This window comes from Microsporum canis, genomic scaffold (assembly GCF_000151145.1).
Source record: "Microsporum canis CBS 113480 supercont1.1 genomic scaffold, whole genome shotgun sequence".
Taxonomy (NCBI): domain Eukaryota; kingdom Fungi; phylum Ascomycota; class Eurotiomycetes; order Onygenales; family Arthrodermataceae; genus Microsporum; species Microsporum canis.
In genome coordinates, this window is record NW_003299169.1 from 3,619,041 (window position 1) to 3,642,237 (window position 23,197).

The 23,197-nt window shown below is 47.2% G+C and overlaps 10 protein-coding genes across 10 annotated transcripts; 5 read left to right on the forward strand and 5 right to left on the reverse strand.

Annotated features, from left to right (window-relative positions):
• Positions 1-1,360: 1,360 nt before the first annotated feature.
• On the forward strand, positions 1,361-2,218 carry MCYG_01334 (conserved hypothetical protein; the record flags this gene model as incomplete). The annotated part of the gene is made up of 2 exons (XM_002851184.1): positions 1,361-1,529; positions 1,590-2,218. 2 exons carry the CDS (start codon positions 1,361-1,363, stop codon positions 2,216-2,218), a joined length of 798 nt encoding a protein of 265 aa, XP_002851230.1.
• A 294-nt stretch (positions 2,219-2,512) lies between these two features.
• MCYG_01335 (uncharacterized protein) lies at positions 2,513-3,483 on the reverse strand (the record flags this gene model as incomplete). Its single annotated transcript, XM_002851185.1, has 5 exons — positions 2,513-2,551; positions 2,765-2,865; positions 3,006-3,086; positions 3,135-3,197; positions 3,366-3,483. The coding sequence occupies 5 exons, from the start codon at positions 3,481-3,483 to the stop codon at positions 2,513-2,515; spliced, it is 402 nt and encodes a 133-aa protein (XP_002851231.1).
• An 883-nt stretch (positions 3,484-4,366) lies between these two features.
• MCYG_01336 (branched-chain-amino-acid aminotransferase) lies at positions 4,367-5,930 on the reverse strand (the record flags this gene model as incomplete). Its single annotated transcript, XM_002851186.1, has 4 exons — positions 4,367-4,379; positions 4,451-5,149; positions 5,245-5,542; positions 5,622-5,930. 4 exons carry the CDS (start codon positions 5,842-5,844, stop codon positions 4,367-4,369), a joined length of 1,233 nt encoding a protein of 410 aa, XP_002851232.1.
• Positions 5,931-7,249: 1,319 nt separating this feature from the next.
• On the forward strand, positions 7,250-10,084 carry MCYG_01337 (clathrin-coated vesicle protein; the record flags this gene model as incomplete). Its single annotated transcript, XM_002851187.1, has 2 exons — positions 7,250-8,693; positions 8,757-10,084. The coding sequence occupies 2 exons, from the start codon at positions 7,250-7,252 to the stop codon at positions 10,082-10,084; spliced, it is 2,772 nt and encodes a 923-aa protein (XP_002851233.1).
• A 319-nt stretch (positions 10,085-10,403) lies between these two features.
• MCYG_01338 (dipeptidyl-peptidase 3) lies at positions 10,404-12,846 on the forward strand (the record flags this gene model as incomplete). Its single annotated transcript, XM_002851188.1, has 3 exons — positions 10,404-10,699; positions 10,789-11,668; positions 11,731-12,846. 3 exons carry the CDS (start codon positions 10,404-10,406, stop codon positions 12,844-12,846), a joined length of 2,292 nt encoding a protein of 763 aa, XP_002851234.1.
• A 733-nt stretch (positions 12,847-13,579) lies between these two features.
• MCYG_01339 (conserved hypothetical protein) lies at positions 13,580-14,304 on the forward strand (the record flags this gene model as incomplete). Its single annotated transcript, XM_002851189.1, has 2 exons — positions 13,580-14,179; positions 14,236-14,304. The coding sequence occupies 2 exons, from the start codon at positions 13,580-13,582 to the stop codon at positions 14,302-14,304; spliced, it is 669 nt and encodes a 222-aa protein (XP_002851235.1).
• Positions 14,305-15,226: 922 nt separating this feature from the next.
• MCYG_01340 (conserved hypothetical protein) lies at positions 15,227-15,715 on the forward strand (the record flags this gene model as incomplete). The annotated part of the gene is made up of 2 exons (XM_002851190.1): positions 15,227-15,301; positions 15,374-15,715. The coding sequence occupies 2 exons, from the start codon at positions 15,227-15,229 to the stop codon at positions 15,713-15,715; spliced, it is 417 nt and encodes a 138-aa protein (XP_002851236.1).
• Positions 15,716-16,401: 686 nt separating this feature from the next.
• Positions 16,402-18,302, reverse strand: MCYG_01341 (conserved hypothetical protein; the record flags this gene model as incomplete). Its single annotated transcript, XM_002851191.1, has 3 exons — positions 16,402-16,500; positions 16,568-17,870; positions 17,962-18,302. The coding sequence occupies 3 exons, from the start codon at positions 18,300-18,302 to the stop codon at positions 16,402-16,404; spliced, it is 1,743 nt and encodes a 580-aa protein (XP_002851237.1).
• A 726-nt stretch (positions 18,303-19,028) lies between these two features.
• MCYG_01342 (growth regulation protein) lies at positions 19,029-21,155 on the reverse strand (the record flags this gene model as incomplete). Its single annotated transcript, XM_002851192.1, has 6 exons — positions 19,029-19,049; positions 19,121-19,385; positions 19,478-20,600; positions 20,763-20,782; positions 20,886-20,951; positions 21,148-21,155. 6 exons carry the CDS (start codon positions 21,153-21,155, stop codon positions 19,029-19,031), a joined length of 1,503 nt encoding a protein of 500 aa, XP_002851238.1.
• A 415-nt stretch (positions 21,156-21,570) lies between these two features.
• Positions 21,571-23,035, reverse strand: MCYG_01343 (peroxin 20; the record flags this gene model as incomplete). Its single annotated transcript, XM_002851193.1, has 4 exons — positions 21,571-21,788; positions 21,876-21,984; positions 22,108-22,857; positions 22,922-23,035. 4 exons carry the CDS (start codon positions 23,033-23,035, stop codon positions 21,571-21,573), a joined length of 1,191 nt encoding a protein of 396 aa, XP_002851239.1.
• Between the last annotated feature and the right edge of the window lie 162 nt (positions 23,036-23,197).

The window sequence follows — 23,197 nt, forward strand, 5'->3', positions numbered from 1 at the left end:
GCCCGTTTTTTCTCCACATCCCAACTATAACCACTGTGGTAATATATCTGACTAGTGTCTTTAAATAGTCACTCAGCAAGGAAGCGTCGCACCGTGAACTAAATCTTGCGTTTGCAGGAGATGCAGCTCTCGTAGTCTAGCCAGAGTAGTTGAACGGTCGGTTGGCTACTCTATACCAACTGGCCTCTCTAACATAGCGCGGTGGCAACCAGCCCCTGAGCAGCCAAAGAAGTAGATAGCATACATAGTGGTCATGGCCGCCGTCCCTACGCCCTTTATCCTCTTTTAGCCATAGCATTAGTATTTCTCCGACCTTAAATAAAGTTCCGCAGGGAATAGATGTATATGTTTATATGTGCATGTGTATGTGTGTGTGTGTGTTTACCAACTCGTGAAACCCATACATAGAATGCGAGGTTATAGAGCAAGGATGGCGAGCAAAGATCAATTCCAATAAAACAGCCTCTTCTATGATGTGCGTTTCCGCCTTGCGCTGGATACTGGCCAGAGTGGAAACCGAGTTAGTTAATGCAATTTATAAACTCCTTCAAGGCATCCATTCTGGACGGTTGGGCCGATAAGATGAGGCTGGTTCTGGATGCAAGCAATGTTTAGGCGCAACCCACGAAAGGCTGCCAGTTTATCAATTTTTTTTACCCCGTATTCTTCATATTAAACCAAACTAGTAAAAGGTGGCTCAGCTCTTCCACCATCGATCTTTTTTTTTTTTCATTTCAGTTTACGCTGCCGCCCTTTCTTCGATCTAAGTGCAAGCAGCGATCCCAAGCTTAACTTAGCTAGTTAACTCAGGGAGAGTGCATGAAAAGCAGCCAGCCAGCCAACAAAACAACTAAATGGTTGGCTCGTTAGAACAGAATCTTGTTGGGCTACCTGATGGTCCGGACTTTTGGACCCTGCAACATCCCATCGCATCTCCTCGGATGGGATATCAGCCTCTATGCCCATTCCGGCTGGTCATGGATAGGACAAGGCTTCTCTTGGTTGGCCCTTCTGGATCAATGATTGACTCGGGACAACCGTCCCGTCGAGCAGGATATTCAGCCTTCCGGCTAACCTTTCAGTTTTTTTATTTGCTCGACAAGGGTACGCCGTATACATCTGCTCGATGCCTCTATATCTATATATAGGACCCAGTTTGATCATCTGGAGTAGACACATATGTATGTATGTAAATATGTATATAATATTCCTTGGCCGATCCTCTGCTTCGTCACTCAGTGCAGACAAATGATTCATGAATAGCTGTTCAATACTCCGTACTCGTCCTCACTCCAGCCCAACCATCTGATATCTGAAGGCCAAAAAAAAAAAAAAAAAGAACATATTCAGCGTTGTCGCGATGGACTACCAAAACAACCATCCGTCCCACTGTCAAGAGTCCTATGTATCGAAGTTCTCCGTCAGGAGTGCATTTAGCCCCCACGCCCATCCAAATGAAGATTGGACAAAGATATCGGATCTTGGAGAGAGGCGTCGAATCCAGAACAGAATTGCTCAAAGGAACTATCGTAAGATTCCACTCTATACCGTTGTTATGGAAAAATGCCTTGCTAACAATCTAATTAAAGGCAAGAAGTTGAAGAAGAGGCTGGAAGAGCAGCTCAGACAAGCGACTTCTTCTCCTGAACACTCGCCGGACGAGAGTGGTCCCGCCCAGGAAGAGCCCTATGCGACTGAGTCAAGCAGCGAACAGCACTCAGCAAGAGCACTGAAGCCTGCTCTGCGGCCAAGATTATCGTCGAACTCGCCTCCTACGAATTTCCAATTGATGCAAGAATCACCGCCAATCTACACTCAGCAATATGACAACGCCAGCTCCATATCCCCAGCTCCCTTGGCCTCGTTTGCTCCTTACACCTCATATTCAGATGGTATTATATCTGCACAATACTCTTGTGCACCGTTACAGGGAGCGATACCGGACATCTATGGTGGCCAGGAGCATCGATCGGGAAGCGATGGTCTAGAGCCCTCGATATCGTCACCATACTATGCATCCCCCAGACCAGAAAGATACTGTGGTATTGATGTTGATTGCCTCGCTTCATCTACTTTGCCTGTCACAGCCGCCACGACCCTCGCGGCAGCTATGTCCCCGTATATCAGGATGTCAGACCCGATATACCATTACGATTATTCCGATGTGTATCCAATGCCTGAAGCAACCGGTACGGGTTCAACCTCAGGGAGATACTAAGTAGGCTATAAAGGCCTTGGAAATTCTATTAATGCCCTAATGATCAACCGTTCAAAGGTCTTTATGAATAGTACTTCATTGTGTTTACAGGAAAGAGCAATCATGAAGGCCTTTTTTTTGTTACTTACTTCATCTGTTTGATTTTGTATATACCTCCGTTATAGAAGAAAGTTCATACTGTCACTCTGTGCCTTCAAACCGATCACGAGGATCAACCTTCATGTCAAGGAACTAATGTCGTAGTATTGATACCCGAAAGTTAAAAGTCGTGGGCGGGCCGATGTCTACCATCGACTAGGAACAGCATCCGGTGGGGAGAATTGGCTTTTGAGACTACCAAGGCTAAGTAAGCATTGTGGTCCAGATTCAAGCTAATTAAAGCTATAGCCAAGTTCGAATTATGGGAGGAAGGGTTCAAGACGCACGAAGTTTGGTGATAGAAACGCCACAAAGGCGTATATATTTCAAGAAATGCGGGACGTATTCCACTTTAGTTCTACTTTGTCACCATCGTCACCACCAAGGTACCGTACACCGTTATCCTACCCAGGTCTCATACCAAGCTTCATGGATGGTGTAGTATAAGTTTGCACTGGAAGTAGACACTGAGATATCATGCTCCTCGCTTTGTTTGATGAAAGCGATGTCTTTCCCCAGTGTAAGCTAGCAACTGCACTATTTTAGTCTCATGTGATTCGATTCAGGTGGTTCGTGCTGACTGGTAACTACAAGGGATGGGCCAAGTAGTACCCTTGAGGTGTTCTGCATAGCTTTCTCGTATACACACCTCCTTGGCCCTTCACAAACCATGGTAGCTCCCACTTGAAGCCGAAGCCATCAGATATGGAGTTACCGTCGATGATATGAGCTACGACTGGGTTTCTGCCCAGTTAATATGGCTAAGATCCGATATTACGGCACAGTTTTATTGAGAAGCGAGGTAGGGATTCCCCTGCAGCATCATCAACCCCCTTCGCCGCTGAAGTTGAGGCGTTGGTATTATTAGTTTGAGAATACGAATTTTGACATTTCAGTTCCGCGTTTGAGCATGGTTTATGTACCTGTATATTATTGACTTTTATTTTTTGCCTCGTTATGGAAACTTCATATGGATATGCGGTGAGATGGCCCTCCCTGCTCTCTCTACCCGCTAGCGAGCTGCTTCCATCGAAATCCGCTTCATCAGGCGTCATAGAAACCGGGGTACGGAAGCGGTATAGCCTCATTGGACGCAACACGTATATGCGTTCTGGGAACGCCGTCATTGACTGCTTCCGCGTTTCATCGGTTTCCACAGGTTAGACAGGCGTCAGCCAGGGCCTTCGTATCCAACGTACATAGTACGCTGCATGACCAAATTGTCCGTAGAAGCACCGACCATGCTGCTTGGATTTAATGAACAGGTTTCCCCGCGCGTGAGGCGGGAGGTTTTCAAGCAAGATCGTGACAATGGGATTTTATTTATGCATATCTAAAAATAGACCTGGAGCCGCCTATTCTTCCATGAATGGGAGCAGAGTCAAAATGCTATAAATAACAACACCTCCCCGTAGATCTTGGCGCGCTAATTAACCATTCATGTGTGTAGACTCGACTCTGTCACGACTCTCATCTCCAGGGATATTCAGCGACAGACCACTCAGGCTGAAGACAGAGGCGTCAACGTGGCCTCCTGTTCGTATACATACATTCCATCATTTGCTTTACACGGAGTACTCGGTACAGTTTCTTGGATTCCAACAATACTTGTACCCCCACGCGCAAAGATTGACATTGGGAGTCAACATCTTGAAACTTCATCTGATTAAGAGAGGTGAATATCAGGCACTAGATTGAAAGCGGTGATAAGTCGTAGCAGAGGATATACTATTATTGTAAACATAACCAGCAGGGACCAAATACTTGCATTCGTACGTTTGTTCAATTTGTTAGACTGTTTATATCTATTGTCTATCTGTATTGACTGGCTGTGTCTGAGTCTGCAATATACCTCCCATGAAGCAACAAGAAATCAAATCGCCTAATTTGTCAAATATCTATCCCATATGTCTATATGGCAGGAGATCTATTTGCAGCCCCCTCATTAAAAAAAAAAAAACAATTCCCAACCGTATTAAACTGTGGGACTTCCCCGCACCAGGGGAGATCTTACACTTGGACACTATTATCCCAAAAGAATTAGTTTCATCTTCAAAGGTTCAAGGGTGAAGGATTTCGGGTATATATAATTACCTCCATTCATGCTCCACTTCACCATATTGGATTTCCTCGATCCAGTTCTTCATTTCAAGAGCGACTTTACCGGCCTCTTCGTTCTTCTTAAGGCCGCAGTCGATCTTTTGTCCTTTCCAGCTGATGTCACGGACTGGGCTCACAATGGCAGCAGTGCCGGCACCAAAGACCTCGATAAGTCTGCCATCTTTTGAGGCCTGTGAAATTTCTTTCATGGTGACTTTACGCTCCGATACGCCCCATCCTCTGGGGACAAGTCTCTCTCTAGCTAAGGCTAGGACAGAGTCTCTAGTCACACCCTCGAGGATGGTTCCATCCAGCGGAGGAGTCAAAAGCTCATTCTTGCCAGTTTCCTGGTTCTTCATTGCAATGAACAAGTTCATGGTTCCGACTTCGGTGACATACTCTTCCTCACCAAAGAGCCACAGGTTCTGCTGGAAGCCTCGAGTTCCTGCTTCCATTTGTGGGACAATGCAAGGGGCATAATTTGCGCCGAGTTTCTTGTCACCTACACCACCAGGCCAGGCACGGACGGCATAGTCAGTAGCCTCAAGGGAGACGGCCTTGAAGCCAGTGGGGTAGTATGGACCCACAGGGCTAGCAATCACAAAGAGAAGGGCAGATCCAGGAGCAGCAACTCCTAGGGATTCCTGTGTTCCAATAACGGTTGGTCTCAGGTAGAGAGAGTAGCCCCGCTCGCTGGTAAAGTGAATGAGTTAGTTTGAAAGCTGTACACTGGGCGTAGAGAAAAATCAAGAGGACAAAAAGCTCAAAAAAGAAAGCAAAGAACCTACCTAGGGATGAATCTGCTATCCAGTTTAACAAGATCGCCAATGAGTCTGGTCATTACATCGGTGTCAAAGGTAGGGAGTGCGATACGCTGGGTCGACTTATTCAGTCTTGCCATATTCTTGTCTGGTCTAAACAAGCGAATAGAGCCGCCTCCGGCTTTATAGGCCTTCATACCCTCGAAGCACTCAAACGCATAGTGAAAGACAGAGGCAGATGGGGCCAGGCTTAAATTCTGGTATGGCATGATACTTGGAGCAAGCCATCCATCTTTAGTGTTCCATTTCACCTGGAGCATATGATCTAGGGTATCTCATAGTTAGTATGTGATGCTAGGGCCGATGCCAGGGTATTACTTCGGTTAAGCTTCAGGGCCAAATACCGGTGAAGGTGGCTCCGAACACAAGGTCCTTGTTCTGCTGCAGCTCCTTCGGAGTTTCGGCTCTTGTGACAGTGAGCTTGGAGTAATCGAGCCCGGGGAGGCCATCACTTCGTGAACGGCTAGCACTGTAGTTTCTTTGATATCTGCCGAACCTAGTCGTGACAGGGCTTTTCGGGATGGTCATTGCGTTGAGAGTTCGGTTTAACGGGACGAATGACTTCATAACTGCTGGGATAAACCAGATATACACCGGGAGAATCAAAAAAAGAAGTGGGCAATACTTGCGGGATCAATGGCTAATATATGTTCGCGAATAGTGACTCATGTAAGCTCTTCGTCTCAGATTTGAAAGGAGTGAAGAAAAGAGAAACGAACGCTTAACCGCGGTCGTTTCGCTTGTAACTCCAATTGGACCAATCGGATCACAGTATCGCAGCTTGTTGCCGATATGTGGGTCAAAATTCGGCTTTTAGTTTTTCCTCCTTCCGGCCGAGATAAAACCGATGTCATGTGCCATGTCACGTGGACAGCCTTCGTTTCAAGCTAGAGAAAAGGGGGAATATGGACTTATTCCTCTTTGCCTACTTTTGATGAACGACTGGCTCGAATAACCACTGGCTATAATTGGTTGGAGTATGTTGCCTAATTTTTTTAAGCTATTGAGCATTTACTGCAGTATTGGGCCTGGTTTTCTAGATCCTAAACCGACCACTATAGACGCTTGAATAGACGGATAAGTATATCTATCTCCTTGTTTGTACAGGCCAGGCCCATAATTACGCAATATGAGCCCTCTGTTCACCTCACTGTAGGCGGTGACGCGAGTGAAACAGCCACCATCATTCTAGGGTATAAAGTTGAAGCTCAAGCCCAATCACTCATGGGCTATTTGAATGACCGTCTGCTCGCTTTATAATAATTTGTCAAAGACCTGGTTAATGATCTTAAAAGGTTATTAATTAGCAAGTTTCTCGCAGTGTTCTCCCTACTTTAGTCAATGTGCACTCCAGAATCTTTAAATTATGCAGCTTTCATAGGTATTAATTTTTGCTATTTACACTTGGATACCTCTGCCGGCTACCTATTCGGGATCTCCAAACTCATAATGAGACACAATAATGTTCGATAGTAGAATAGTCAACCTAGTTAATATTTGAAAGAAAAAAATACAATCTTAACAACGGATGTTCCTAGATGCATTTCTTGTTGGCGGTTACCATCAAAGATCCCTGTTGAGGCGGTTAGCCGTATCTTAGTAATAGACTCTGAGCCTCTGCCGCAGAGTCTATTACTAAGCCCTGAATCTCCGTATTCTCAGGCGGCGATAAAACGAACCATCCATCAGAAACCTCACCAAGACGGTCACATAAATTGCGTCCAAAGGGTCACTGCTTGTGTCAGCAAAATTTGGTACACCCTCCGGTTTATTCCGTACATAATTCTCTCTTTCTAGCCCTCCAATTGGCTTTACGGAGTTGCATGGCAGTCGCGCTAAAGCGTCAACATCCGATCTTGATGAGAAAATCTCCATACCCGGTGTACTAGGCATCTGAAGATTGATATACCAACATGTCCCTGGAAACCAACTTTATTTCATGATATATTTAGCCTAATAGTGACCTTTAACCATGTTCTCTTCAGCCTTGAAGTCGTTCTCATCGAACATTTCTAATAACTACCAGTACTCACCAAACCCCTCATTCGTTTCAGGGCCATGGAAAGTTCATGACGGGAAGAAAAAGAATACCGGAAAGGCCGTCTCCATATTCATCTTTGACCGGAAATCTTTGGATCCGCGGGCTGGTGGGTTGAGTTCACGATCAAACTCTACTTCACTAAAAAAAGTCCATGAAGAAGTTGTTGAAAGGCTCAAGCGGGAGGCCGCAAATCTTGCTCGCCTGAGACACCCCTCTATTCTTCAGATCATTGAACCAGTGGAAGATACGAGAAATGGAGGCTTGATGTTTGCCACAGAAGCAGTCACCGCATCCTTATCTGGGCTACTACAAGAAAAGACCGACCAAGAGTCTTCTAGTCGTGTTGGCGGAAGGGCCAGTCGACACATTATTGAAGAGGCTGACGGATCACGAAGGAGACGAGAATTAGAAATTGACGAACTTGAAATCCAAAAAGGGCTTCTTCAGATTGGGAAAGGCCTCGAGTTCTTGCATGAATCGGCCAAAATCGTGCATGGGAATCTCACTCCTGACGCCATCTATATCAATGCAAAGTCAGATTGGAAGATATCCGGTTTATCCTTTGCTGGGCCTACAAACCCTGAGGCACAATCGCCACTGCCACCCCTTGCATTATCAGAGGTCCTTTATCATGACCCCCGGCTGCCTAGGTCTGTGCAGCTCGATTTGGATTATACATCCCCCGACTTTGTTCTGGACTCCAATGTTTCCCCATCTGCGGATCTTTTTTCTCTTGGGCTCATAATCATCGCCCTTTACAACTCTCCTCATGTATCGCCCCTAAATACTAATAACAGCACGAATATATATAAAAAATTACTCAGCTCTGCGTCAACAATCCCTTCGCAATCGAACTCCTTTCTTTCATCTGGACCGATACCAAAGGATCTTGCTGGCCATGTCCTACCAAAACTCATAACTAGAAGGCCAGCCCAACGGATGAATGCTAGTGAATTTCAACAGTCCCAGTACTTTGACAATGTTCTTGTTTCCACCATCCGCTTCCTGGATTCTTTCCCTGCGAAAACCCAAAATGAGAAATCGCAGTTTATGAGAGGGTTATCTAGAATCTTACCTGAGTTTCCAACTTCTGTCCTAGAACGCAAGGTTCTCGGAGCTCTACTTGAAGAGAGCAAAGATCGCGAACTTCTACCACTCATTCTTCAGAACGTTTTCAAAATCCTTACACGTCTCCCGACAAGTCAGCGCCTGGTTACGGATAAAGTTCTTCCTCGTCTCAAGGAAATATTCCTTCCGCAAGGTAATAAAGGGGCCGCTCAGGAACGAGATACCAGCAAGGATGCAGGCCTCATGGTTGTCCTGGAAAACACACAAGTCCTTGCTGACAACTGTTCTGGAAAGATCTTTAAAGATGGTTTGTAACCTAAATCTCACCGAGTTTGTATTCCAAACTTCATCATTTTACTGACGATCATAGATGTGATACCACTGATCCACCTAGGGCTGGAATCCCCAACACATTCGTTAATAGACGCATCTATGAAATGTCTCCCTATCATGCTACCCGTCCTCGACTACTCAACAGTGAAGGATGACATATTCCCCCCGATCGCATCAGTATTTGCCAGGACTAGCAGCCTTGCAATAAAAGTTCGGGGCTTGGAGGCATTTCACGTTCTCTGTGGTGGTGGGTTGCCTAAATCCAGAAACCAGTCTACAGATGATCTTTCAGGAATTGTCGTGGACTCGCAGCCAGTGAAATCAAACCAGAACTCTATACTTGACAAATATACCATCCAGGAGAAGCTTATACCATTACTGAAGGCAATAAAAACTAAAGAACCGGCGGTAATGATTGCAGCTCTGAATGTGTTTAAACAGGTCGGGCACATTGTTGATATAGAATTTGCGGCACTCGAAGTCCTTCCGATCTTGTGGAGCTTTGCTCTCGGCCCACTTCTCAATGTTCAACAGTTTTCCTCATTCATGGAATTGATAAAATCACTTTCGTCAAAAGTTGAGCGTGAGCAAACCAAAAAATTACAACAGCTATCTTCCAGTAATGATGGAGGAAGTTTCTCTAAGAATACAAGCCAAATGGACGCAATGTCTCCTTTTAACAGTGGGGGTGAGGCCAGCGGCAATAAATCCGACTTTGAGCGCCTTGTACTAGGCAAAGAAAAGTCGCCATCCACCCCTATAGATTCGTGGGGTGAATGGGGCGATTCTTCTGCATATAGTGCTCAGGCACCTGCGAAACCAGACACTGCACCCCAATTTTCCTGGTCTACTGGCAATACCACTGCTTTGCGGCAAGGAAACGGCACATTAGCAAAACCGAACGCGAACATGCGATCAATCACCCCTGACATGACAATTAATTCTTTCCCAACATTGCAACCGGGGCATAAGAGCAACACTTCGTCGCTCTCCTCGATGCCTACCCTCCAGCCTCTCTCTCCGACAGCTCCCCAAAGTGGCATGATGGCGGGTAGCAGTTTTGGTGCCCAGCAAAGTACTAGCCAGTTCATGTCCTCGACTACTAGCTCCTTTAACATTCCAACCATAGGAGGCAGGCCTGTTAATAGCAGCAACTCATGGCAGAGCCAAGGGCAAATGAATACCACGCCGTTCTCTCCGTACACCATCGCTCCACCTCCTCAGAGCAGCAACCAATTTCAACGAAGCAATTCCTCCACCGTGAACAACACCACATCCGCTTTTTCAGGCTTGGTCTCGCCTCCGGCTACGAGCTCAAACCAGCAACAGAAGGAAGGGCTGGATAAGTATGATAGCTTACTCTAGGTGTCGTTCAACCTGAGCTCGTTTCGATGATAGCGTTCACTTGATACCCTCCGGGGCATGGCAATTGATTAGATAGCCTTACCTTTACTGTGCCTTTATTATAATTTATCAATATTACGTGGACTTCCACTTTTATCGATAAGAGAAATCTCCGAAATAGTAGAAAAAAAAATATCGTGTTAACTAATTTGCTGTTTAAGTAACAAATATTCAGTTAAAGACTTTGACTACGCCGGCTAAAAGCTGTCAAGCTACCGGATTGGCCAAAATTAAAAATAGCTGGTAGAACCCAAGCAGGCTGCCAGCTTGCAACCCCTTGATGACCCCTCTTCGCCGCAGCTGCAGCAGGGCGCCCAGCAGCAGCTTCTCCTCCTTCTTCCCCCGTCTGCTACGCCACCAGCTCCCCAAGTCCTCTTCTTCTCCACGAGCAGCGTCTACATCTTTGTACCGGCAGTTCTCTAGCACCAGAAGCTTGAACTCGGAAGCTATGGATATCCAAACGAAACATCAGTACCTGGCCGATTCTCCGCCAACTATCGTGAGACTGGAGATACGGCCTCATTTCGAAGCTCTGAAGGATGACAAACTAAAGAGATATTCCCATTTTATCAGCAGGTGAGGGCTGCCTCTTTCTTTTTCTTTCATGGGAGAACGTTTCTGTAGCTATCACGGACCGGTGGATGGCTGACTTCTTCCTTTTCCAGGGCGGCTTTCCAAGGAACGAGAATCACCCTTCGTCAAGTCTCCCCTGAATCCGAACCTATTTACGACCTTATTATATCCCTCTACAACACTTGCAAGGGCGATTGGAAGGCCCTCGCTACGAAGACGAATACAAGCCCAGAGAATTTGCAGTTTTTCCTAGAGTATGCAGCGCAGTTCCTGGGCAACTGTGGGAACTACAAGGGATTCGGGGACTCCAAGTTTATCCCCAGGATCCCATCCGATGCATTTGAAGCTCTCGCTTCTGGCTCACCTGAGACGAAAAAGCTCTTCGATCTTGCTTGCAAGTCAGGAGGGGGCATCTATGAGACCGCTTCACCGGATCTGATGCATTTGGGTTATCCCGAGAAGGGCCAAATGACGACATATTACCCAGACTCCCCATCCATCACCAAGGAAGAGATTACTTTGATCGGTGATTTTCTAGAGAAGAAGCAGCTTTTGTTGGAAAACACAAGGCTTAGAAAGACCCAGGATGGCAACTTTGAACTATTGATTGCCTCGGCCGAAACGTCACCAGCGGGTAAGGACAGAGACGTTGGAGACGTCGATGGGTGGGATCTGGAAGGCAAGCTTGCTGGCAAGAAGCTTAAGCTAGTATATGGTGACTATTCTGAGATTATGAAAAAAATCGCGGAGAGCATTAAGCAGGCTGGCGCGAATGCAGCAAACGATATACAGAAGAAGATGCACCAAGAATACTTTAAATCGTTTACCACCGGGTCCATTGAAGCTTACAAGGAAAGCCAGCGTTACTGGATTCGGGACATTGGCCCGATGGTAGAGTCTGACATTGGATTTGTTGAGACCTACCGCGATCCCCATGGCGTTAGAGGGGAGTGGGAGGGCTTTGCGGCAATGGTGAGTATCCACCTTGCATACATAAAAGAAATATGCTACGTGTTGCTAAACTTCTCTCACAGGTCAACCTCGAGCGAACCAAGGCTTTCAGCAAACTTGTAGAGAATGCCGAAACCATGATTCCCAAGCTGCCCTGGGGCAAGGAATTCGAGAAGCAGACCTTTCTGAGCCCCGACTTTACCTCACTTGAGGTGATGAGCTTTGCCGGAAGCGGTATCCCAGCAGGAATCAACATCCCCAATTACGACGACATCCGCCAGAACCTTGGATTCAAGAACGTGTCTCTGGGGAACGTTCTCAGCGCGAAAGCACCCAACGAGCCGGTCCCCTTCATTCGTGCGCAAGACCTAAGTCTCTTCCGCGAACACAGAGATGCTGCATTTGAGGTCCAGGTCGGCATCCACGAGCTGCTCGGCCACGGAACCGGAAAATTACTGCAGGAAACGTCTCCGGGGAAATACAACTTTGACGTATCGAACCCGCCGGTGAGCCCGATTGATGGCAAGCCCATTTCCACATGGTACAAGCCCGGCCAAACCTGGAGCTCCGTGTTTGGATCGATCGCTTCTTCGTACGAGGAGTGCCGTGCGGAGTGTGTCGCCATGGCTCTGGGGTGCGACTTTGGCATCCTCCAGCTGTTCGGTTTCGGCAACGGCAAAGACGACATCGACGGACAGGCAGGAGATGTTCTCTACGCCAGCTACCTCCAGATGGCTCGGGCCGGTGTGGTTGCCCTTGAATTCTGGGACCCGAGCAGCAAGAAATGGGGCCAGGCGCACATGCAGGCACGATTCAGCATACTCCGTACCTTCTTGGGCGCTGGCGATGACTTTGTTCGGCTGGTGCATGAGAAAGAAGATCTGTCTGACCTGGAAATCCACCTTGACCGGTCCAAGATCCTCAGCCATGGACGGCCTGCGGTCGAGAAGTACCTGCAGAAACTCCATGTGTACAAGAGTACGGCGAACTTCGAGGCCGGCAAGGCCCTCTACGACGAGAGCACTCATGTGGACGAGTGGTGGGGGACCAAAGTGCGCCCTATCGTGCTGCAGAAGAAGGTGCCCAGAAAGGTGTTTGTGCAGGCCAACACAGTGCTGGAGGGCGACAAGGTCGTGCTGAAGGAATACGAGCCAACCCTTGAAGGCATGATCCAGAGCTATGCTGAGCGCGACGTGTAGGACTCCCGGGGCCATCAATCAGCATATCCCAGGGAGGACATACTATGCCTGTCTACGCCTATCTATGACACAATAGAAGCTCTCCCTATGAATAAACAAATTATGATCTTCTCCATCTTCTCCATCCCCGAGCATTGCCACGTCACTAACAGTAGATACAAATAAAAAATTATATATATTACAGGGAAGAGAAAAAAAAAGCTCGACTTTATTCATCTTGTCGCTTTTCCTATTGATGGCCCAAAAAAGAAACAAAAGCGACAATAGGTTTCCTGCTTAGTAAGCCTATTGACGACGACAGGAAGAAAAAAAGGCTTTGATGGTTTTCAGCCGCGCTTTTTTGCATGGAAAAGAAAGGAGAAAAGATTTTCTTTTTCTTTTTTTTTTTTGATCTCTCTATTGATGCAGAGCATGTCAATGGGCCTGGGATGTTGCACACACATGATGATAATAAGTAATACGTAAAAGAGTGTTTGGAGAATGTCAACAAAAGAGAAGTATTGACTCCTACCAAACGTCTGGCTATCCCCATTGATTGATACATCTGGAGAAGTCCTACCTAAACTTCCTCTTTGCCATAGGCAACGGACTCCACCTTCTGTCTGCTTTATATATATATATACACATACATATATATCTGGTTGTTTTTCTTCTCGTTTCCTGTTCTGCCATATATCTTCATCCCACTGTCATCTTGCTCAATATCAAGTTCTAGCATACACGACCCAAGAAGATGCTACCACCGTCAGACTCGTTTGCTCATCATAACCTCAAGCTGGCCGAAGTCCTGGCCAGCCTTCGAAAGCAGACTGCTGCGCCTGCTCCCCCACCGCCATATGCTGCTACCGCTGGCTCTAGTAATGTCAACGCTGCTGGGCTGCTAGGGGAACTCGAAGATGATGAGAGTTACGAGGACGCACCCCTTGCTCCAATTGTTATTAAAATCGATACCTCAATCTCTATCGATGGGCAGAATAACACCGTTGCCATACCTACCTCCGTGGGCACAGGCGTCGAGGGCAGCCAGTCGCCTGCATCAGATGTTCCAGGTCTATCTATACAGCAGCTCCAGCAGCTGCAGCAGCGTCGACAGGCCAAATCGTCACAGCTGGCCTCGGCTATCATCTCGGCTTTAAAAGCGGCTGGGGCCTTGGATGACACAGAGACGGGAAGGCAACGCCCAATTGAGGTTGATGTCAATGCTGGTATCAGAATTATTGGAAATTCCAACGAGATATGTTCAGGATCCCGCAGGAAGAAGACAGGACAGGATCCAGTGTCTGTTCTCACCCACTCCCCGGAGAAGTTGGACAGGAAGCGTCGAGCTCAATCTGTACGTGTATGTTTTATTTTCCACTTTCGGTCCATTCGTTAACGTGCTGGGATTAGGAACCTCTGGACACTCCAGAGCGGAAGAGAGTACATACTACCAAAGAGTCAGCTGGCCATCGAAGCTAGCTAGAAACGATACTCTCCCTTTCAGGCGGACCACCATATATCACTTGCAATAAGTGATGTGGCCATGGTTTCGGTCTACCCGCTCAAGATAAAACTATCAATAACCCGGACAACCGTATGTTTGTGCTGACGGATGCGGAAAAGTAAGCCCTCCCTTTGAATCTCGGTGTTACTTGAGTGTTTGCTACAAATCTAACATATTCAAGAGGAAAAAAGAAACAGGCCCCCATCTTGCCATGTTGGCTGTCCCACCATATCCTTTCTTTCTCCCATTTTCCACGTTCTATTATTCCTCCGCAACAAAAAGCGTTTAGCGAACTGAGACGCCTCTGATATGACATAGAAATTATCCCATGTGGGTTCATGTTTTTTCTTTCTTTTCTCTAATGATGATAATGTATTTTTATTACGAATATGTATGACGAGGTGATATTAGACAATTGGAGGGTTTAGATTAATAGTCTATAAGTCGTCTAGCCAGCATAATGGCCATGCTCCAGCCTTGCCTTCATTGTCTATTGTCTCCTGCATCTGTTTATGTGTTGGATGCATCCCGAAACCATGGGTAATGGACAACTGATCGCGCGACCTGGCACACCCGGGGAGTGAAGATCTTATGACGCACCATCAGTACACAAGCACTCTTAATTCCCACGGCTTCTGTCAGCGGAGCCATCGTAGTGCCAGCTTTGTATCTGATTCTATCTTCAGTACAAGTTTTTACACTGGAGAATATCCAAGTCAACGAACGTCAACCTCTTGCCACGAGATGTGACGTCAATTATTTATTCACATTTCCTACATATTTAAAGAGAATACTATATGTGTCAAGAATGCATTTAACCAGGAAGAGAAATATCCCGTTCAATTTTGCTCTCGTCTCTTAACATCATTGATAGAAATAATCTACATCCCTGTCAAAATGTCCAGCGTTCGCCACCCAGCGGGAGAATTCAAGCCATCACGGCCTCATGATCAACATCTAGATGGCCCAAAGGTAAGCAGTCAGGTTATATCATGCATTCTACAGACAGATCAGAAACCAAGTAATAACGCTAACACGGCTTAGCATAAACCCGGTGTCAAGGCATCGCCGGCAGACTATGCCCCTGAATTCCACGCCCAGTCGGTCCCTGTAGGCTCTGCACCCCCAGAACACACATACCAGCCGCATCCATCGGAGGAATACCCAGGAGATGAGGAAGGCGGTGTCCCTGCCAGTTCGACTTTGACGGGCGCCTCCTCCGCAGATGTGGATAGGGGGATGGGGAAGCCTATGCAGGGCGAGACCCGGACCGAACTTAGGCATGAGGGTGAACATCATCGCAAGAACCGTGGCTCTGGTCTTGAGGGAGTGGGAGCAAACCCACTGAGCACAGAGACGGACATGAATAGGCTGCAGAGGGAGTGAGAAGGCTTGGTTGTCAGCCATTGAGACCTACGTTAGTGACCTGCCACCACTATGGCTGTGTTTATGTATATCAGGGATATACTATGAACTTGTTCCTTGAAAAAAAATTTCATAATTAACATATTAAAATCACCCACGAGTTGTTTTGGTATTCACAGTCTCGTAAGGTATCTTGCTCACAGCTACTCCTCACAAAAAAAAAAATTATCCCAAGCAATACAAGGAAGATGAAAAAGGGGGGGGAAATGGGGAGGAATTAAGAAGAGAAAGCAAAGACGGAGCCAGCTTGCGCCTTTTGCACCGTATCCTTCTGTAGCCGGCAAATGCATAACCATGTTCCCATAATACATTGATAAGGAAAAGAGAAAAAGAAGAGAGAGGAAAAAAGGGCTTGAGTCGACGATCTCCATGATATACTCCTAGTCCCCCTTCTTGTAGATAAGCTAACCAGGGTTGTTTGCCAACGATTCATCGACCAAGGACGGTGGTAAAGGCGGAAATGAAGTAAAAGGTTTCAAGGGCCCCTTTCTATCTGTTTTGATAAGTAGGGATGGACCGGAATTATCCAAGTCACCGTTTTGGGTATGTTCTCAGCCACCAGGCAGCATAGACGACTATTGTACACTCATATATCGGGTAGATAGCGATGATTCCGATAAATACAGACGGGCAACACTAGGAGTGCCTCAGCGGATTATTGAATGGTCAACGTAGTGAAGACCCTTCTGCCACGCTGGTAGTCGCTTGTTGCATTCGTATTGGAATCCACAGTTATGGCAGAGAGTCTGAGTAAGATCGTGAGTATGATTCCGTATCTGAGCTGGTTTATTGAAATAAGAAAAATAGACTTACCCTTGGTCCAGTTGGTCCGTCTCGTACTGCCCACACCGCAGAGCCCCAAACCAGGCAGTTAGAACAACGCCAAGTCTGTCTCTCCCATTCAGCCAGGGTTCCTCCACCACCTCCATAACCGGCTGTTGCACTAGTATCTGGCGTGCCTCTACCGCCAGGAGTTCCACTTCGGCCGGTTGGGCTGGGACTTCTCAGTCGACGTTTCCTCTTACTCCTCTCTCCACGGCCCATTGGCGTCTCGCTGCCGTCTGGTACGTCGAAATAGCTACCCGATCCTTGTCGTGATAGCTCTGGTGCCACAGCAGCAACTGCCCCTGTTGACGAAAACCTCGCCGTCTCCCGTCGAAGTCTTCTGATCTGCCGCTCTCGATCACCTTCTCGTTTTTCAATCTCTTCCTTAGATAGAGTCTCAATTCTAGCTTCCCATTCATCTCCCAGCGTGTCAGGGTCATATCGCCAACCAGCTTCTTGGCCATTTGCTGTTTGATTATCGATTTCTGCCCCCAAGCCACCTGCACCTCCCATAAGGCCACCGCTCTCACACGCCTCTTTCTTCAGCTTCAAAACAGCCTCATAGATTCCATGGGCGATTGAACTGGCCCACTCCGGACCAAGGCCAAGGTCTGCGCAAGTCACTTTTGAGAACTGTTCGGCCATTCCTCTAGAGTGTAGGAGCGACCATTCAAATTTATCACTGTATAATTTATTGTGGAGGTTTATGTTGAGAGCTACAATGCATCTGTATGCATCATCGGGATCATAAGGCGTATCGGCTGCAGATGGATCAGAGACAGTCTTTCCATTCTGCTGTCCGGTGCTCATGTTATCGGGAGGAGCTGCAGGAGTTTCAGGAGTGGTTTGCATAGGTGTGATCGGCCGTTCTCCAGTGACACTTATCTTTGGTGTGGCGTCTATCTGTTTCGTCTGGCTCGCTGTCGTCTGGAAAAGGGGATGCATAGCAACACCGGCATACTCCTCCAACTGCTGTCGAATCTGATTGCAGATTGCCATGGCCGTTGATTGCTGGTTTGGCAGGTCTAGCTCGCGCACAAAAACCGACGCGAATTCCTCTGGTGTCGTCAGGGCCTCATGCAAGTTCCAGAGGAACGTATCCTTTATTCTATATGGGGGTGCTGGTTCTGGTTTTCTATACGCGGGTAGAGTAGGGTTGATGCCGGCTTCCAAGTAGTTTCGCGGCAACGGAAACGGTTCAGCAGGCTGGTACGCTGGCACTTCAAGGTCAATTCGGATCGGTATGAGATTCACGGGTAATTGCGCCTGGGATTTCAAATGTCTCTCTCTCCTAGCACCCAAGTAAGCATATAATCAGAAGTAACTGAAAGATAAAAGGAAGAGACAGGAGACGCGATTGAGGGTAAATTCATAGGGCATACCCTGCTTTGATTGACTTTCTTACAACCCAGTCTCTGTAATTGGCCTGGACGTTGACGGGCGCAGATATCTCCTTGCCCAATTTTTCCCCCGCAGCCCCCTGATAAGTGTTTATTTCATCTCTCCGCAAACTGCGCAGTCCCGTAGGCCGCCGGGGACCTTCGCTATCCTCAAAGTCATCGTCATCATAGTCGTTTTCCGCGTAATTGACAACAACGGTCCCGCGCTTGGTGGTTCTCACCGGTGGAGCAGCTGGCGCAGTAGGAAGAACGGGCGAGATCAGTGAATTGGCATACTGGCGCAGTCGGGGAGCATAAGAGGTCACAAAACCCAACGGCGGCATGGTGAAGCAGTGAAGGGTAGTGCAGCGTTGGAATCTCTACCAGAGCAGCTCGATAGACATTGCCAAGAGGCCGGCGGCAGCGCTTTTTGGCAGAGACGCGTCTGGGGGGGTTCAATACACAGCGTTCAGAGCTCACAACAAGCCAACGTCGTAGTATACAGAAGATGAAAACAGAAGACAAGAAGGGACTATTAGAGAAAAGAGTATTATTCTATCATCAAAAGGATGAACATTCAAAGACGTTTTTTTTTTCTCTTCAGTTTTTTTTTTTTACTTGAAAAAAGAAACATGAGAAGTAGTCGCGCTAACCTAAAGGAGTTACTGGTTGTTATGTAAACCTGTATCAAGTTTATATAAGAAGGATTTAAATACAGACAAGATGAAGATAAATATAAGAAGCATTAAGATAGCAGTATCCCTATGTATAGCTGGGTGGTCTCTACATACAAAGAGGAAGAAAAATAGACAGATGCAACAAATGGAAGGAGGAAAATGCACATAGTGATTGTTTGTTGCGCCCTAAAACACCTAAGGATCTGAAACAGGTATGAGTCTCGGAAAGATCAAAAAAGAAAAGAAGAGCAGATTCAAATTGTGAGGGTAAGGGGGGTAAAGTGAGAGAGAACACGAAATGGATGATCTGGGGAGATGTCTCTTGCTAGAGTAGAAGGGTCACTTATATGCATTATGCGAGATGGGATAGTATTGACTCCCTTTTTGCTTCTATCAACGCAAGCCGATAACGCTCTACGATTATTGTTAGTGTTGATCTCTTCAATATCAATTTGGGTGTGCAGATTCACTCTGGGAGTACATACCATTTCTAAGGTCCACACCCTCCGGATCCAAACCTTCAGCTTGCCCTCTACCCCTTCTACGTTTTCAAGCTCGACTCCTTCCCACCAGCAGCGTCGAGCCGGTTTTCTCCAGAACAAGAGTAGCTTCTGTGCCATACCGACGACATTGCTGTTGGCCAAGTCACCTCTGATGTCGGTTCGTAGTTTGGCCAGCGCCAGGCTACATATAACAGCCTTGTTTGGTTCGCCTGCACGATGGCCCCATTTATCATCATAGTTGAATCCGCTGTAAATGAAACATAATCGTCAGATAAATAATTTTTTTTTTTTTTTTTTTTTTTTTTTTGAATATATGGAAGAATAAAACCCCAAACTCACCCAGCAGTTAACATTTCGATAAGATGCTGTTCGGTTGATCCTGGCTCGTCACTTTTCCTTAGTCCGGAGAAGATACCATCCTGTTTCAGCAAGGCACGTCCGGCAGCTCGTTTGATCTCCATCATTTCTGGATGTTCAATCTCCGCGGTTGGAGGAATGGTGTAGAAATCGAGGTCTTCTCGAAGGACAATGATTCCAGCGCGGTCTTGCAGCATGTCCCGGGCAGGGTTTGGGATAGGATCAGCCGCTTCAACGGTTGGAGATGTAGTTGGGGAAGGTGAAGATGACGGGATTGACTGGGCAACTGCGCGGAAGAAGTCTAGCATGTATTGGAGAGAAAGGGGATCATGGTCAACCGGGTATACGTCTCCCTCGTGGAATGCACCCATATGTCCATCGGGAAGCAGTCCGTTGGGGAACAGGGACAGAAGAACGAATTCGGGAAGAGTAAGCAGCTCATCACGGGAGAGAGTAAATCTCATGCCACGCAAGTCTAGCGTTATATGCTCATCTCCACCGATATCTCCAAGTGAATTAAGCGGTGGTCCGCCAGTCTGCTGGACCTGTGTGATGATGCTTGAAGCCCCCCCTGCGGCAGCCATGACGTATGTAAAGGACTGGAGCGGGATGGACCCCTCGGTGTAAGGAGGTGGAGGCTCGCCGTCGTCCTGACCCTTGCCAGACGACTTGCCTTTGTCTCTGGAAAGCTCGGCCTTGGTCTCAGTTACTACACGAGGAGTGACAGGCGACGAAGACGGTGAGGCTTCCTCGAACGGAGGCGCTGGAGCAAAAGTGGGAAGTGAAGAAGCCCCTGATTCGGTTACTGAGGTGTTGAATTGGTCGGCGTCTTCGTGGTCCGCGCTCGAATATAGAGACGAGAATGAAGGCGGGAGAGGTGAAGGAGGGCTGGGGGAAGAAGGTCCCGACGGTAAAGGGTTGGGAGGAGGGGGGGGATTGCTGCGTGAATTATTGTTATCCACGGTGGTGAGAGTCGGGTAGTTCGCGACTTGAGCTGCACCCCTAAAAGGCGAGCCTGGAAATGGTTGAACGAAGGAAGAGGTAGATAACGGGCTTCGCTTGCAGCCCCGTTCAGCAGACGGCCCTTCTGGCGTCTTTCTCCAAACTGTCAGATATGCAGACAGGAGATAGTCGGTGGTTGCGAGTGAAGATGCTCCTCGACCATGGGTGGCGCTTATAACTAATTAAGATAGGGATCGTTCGAATGCGGCGGCTCTCAGGAAGATATTAACGGGGCGAGTAAGGCAGACCGGGTAATAAAAAAGACCAACCAGCTCTTCTAAGGTGCTAAAAAGGACGTTAACGGGTGGAAGAAGTTGTTGTATTGTCTTCTCCTGCTTCTTCTTCCTTTTGCTGTCTTGACGGTTTGCTGGAAGCGCCTTCAGGTCACGTGGAAGTCACTTTTTTAACCAGTCGAGGATGACAGTAGAAGATGTAGATGATGATAATATCAGAGCTGGAGGAGGTATTCCGGTTGTCTGGTGAGTATATAGATATAGGGAGTCCGATGGGTGTATATTCTTGGGTATCTGAGCCTGAAGAGTGAGTCTCTTGGAATATATAACAATATTTATAGCTGCAACGTTGGTCTCATAGTTCAAGGGTGACCCTTTGATGCATGATAGCTATTAAAGAGGGAAGAAAGATATCACAGTGTCATGGTACTTTTAACACATTTTATAAGGATCCATGTTGATCGGAAATATATATAAGAGAAGAAGAAGAAGAAGAGAAAAGAAGAAAGCTTTTATGTTTGATCCTTCTGGCTTAGTCGTCTGGATGACATTGTTACGTGAATAACTACAGAGTATCATCTCTATATCATGTGTATGGTCAGACACAGGCTGGATAAGGGATGTCTGCACCATGTAGGACACGCAGACTTGGGTTAGATAGCTGAAAGATGGGCCAAATTAGGCATATAAATAGAATAGAACGAGAGGCTATTAAATATGTCCGAATTTCGCTCAATTGCCTGAAGGGGTATTCTAATATAATGATATTAAGGTAAAGCTCTATGGAGTACGACTCCCTTCTGCCTCTTCTAACCAACCCCAGAAAACGCGTCAAAAAGCCTAGCCAAAGAGGTGTATGTCAAAATCGTGGCGGAAGAAACAATCGGGAGGATTGGGTATTCGGCGATCAACAATCTGGGATTTCCAAAGGAAATTCCCATAAATGGCAGTACTGTCTTCTTCTCGTTGGGGGTTGGAGGTCTCGTCAATATATTTAAGCGAGGGATGCCCACCAAGAGAGTAAGCGTATTGCTGCCGCCGAGGACTTGAAGGATCCCCTGGCAGTCAGGCTTCAAGAGAGGTTGCTATTTGATTTAGAAGTGGACGTATATAGAGAGAGGGCTCCATAAAGTATCATAACTTACCGGTATCATCGTGGCTAGCCGGGTCAATGGCAATGGTAGTAGGCGTACTTCCCGATACTTTGCTTTGTTCTGGGTAGAAGGGGCCGCCGGGGTGTAAGGGCTGTTGCACCTGAAAGGTCCATTAGTTAGGGGCAAAACGAGCGTGAAGTCGGGAAAACGTCTCAGTTCCAGTACCAGTAACGAACGTGGCGTGGGTGGTCGGGCCGTAGGAAAACTATGAGTGAGTACTGACTTTGCGGAACTCATCACCGTCGACGACAATTTCGCGGTCACGGAGTTGTCTCATCAATGCAAGGAAGTTACTCTCTTTGAATTTCTGGCTTTGATCGTGGCTCACGCGGTCAAGTAGTTCCCCTGCAGTCCTTGAAAGTTCATCAGACTCATTCACCCCTTCAAGCTGGGCGGGTATGTTGTCAGAGCCGATTCTAATGGTTTCAACAGGCACAGATGTCTCTAGTTCTAAATGCTCCTGCCGTGTGGATTCCTGTAATTCGACTTCTGCTCGAGCTTCTGCAAACGCAGCTTCAAACGCAGAATCGTCAAACACTTCAGCAGGCTTTGACCGTAAGCTTTCAGTCGTGGCTGGTACAAAGTTATCTGGCCGAGCAAACCCGGGGTTGCCTAGCATACCCATGCCGGGGCGGTAGGCCATGCCCCCCTGGAACATGGCAGACTGCGCGGTTTGTTGTACCCCATGTATTGGTTCATGATGTCTGCTCGTTGAGTTGGCTTGTAGCGTAGGCGCGTCCGCTTTGATCTGGGTAAGCGGATGCTGTGACGTATGTCCGGCTATATGTAAATTTTGGAAGTCGGTAGCCCAACTTGAGACATCTACGTTGGGTTGAGATGCAAACTGAGGATGCGGAGGTAAGAAGGTATTGAGATTAGGCTGGTCCACCAGTAATGGAGCTGAATAACCGGCTTCAAAGGCGCTGAACTCTCCATCTAATTGCCCCGGGGTTTGGGTATTCGATCGAAAGCCCTACAGGAAAAGCAGGCAGAGTTAATGCAAAACCTACTATCTAATGAGAAGAAGGTCGTCTTACCTGAGCAGGAGACTGTCGTGATGATATTCTATCCTGCTGGAGTGTTCGGTCTACTGATGCATGCTTCTGGAAGTTCTGTAGGGCATTTGAGGGCCCGCAAAGTGCATCCGCCATGGTTATAGCTTATATCGTTATCAGAAGGGATAGCAAAGTTGCGACAACTCTTTGCGCCTTAGCAGAGAGAGTTTGCTTTATATAGAGACACTGGCGTGTCTTGAGGCTTGAATGTATCAGAGTGAACGCGGAAGATGAAGAAAGCGAAGCGTGAAAGTGAAA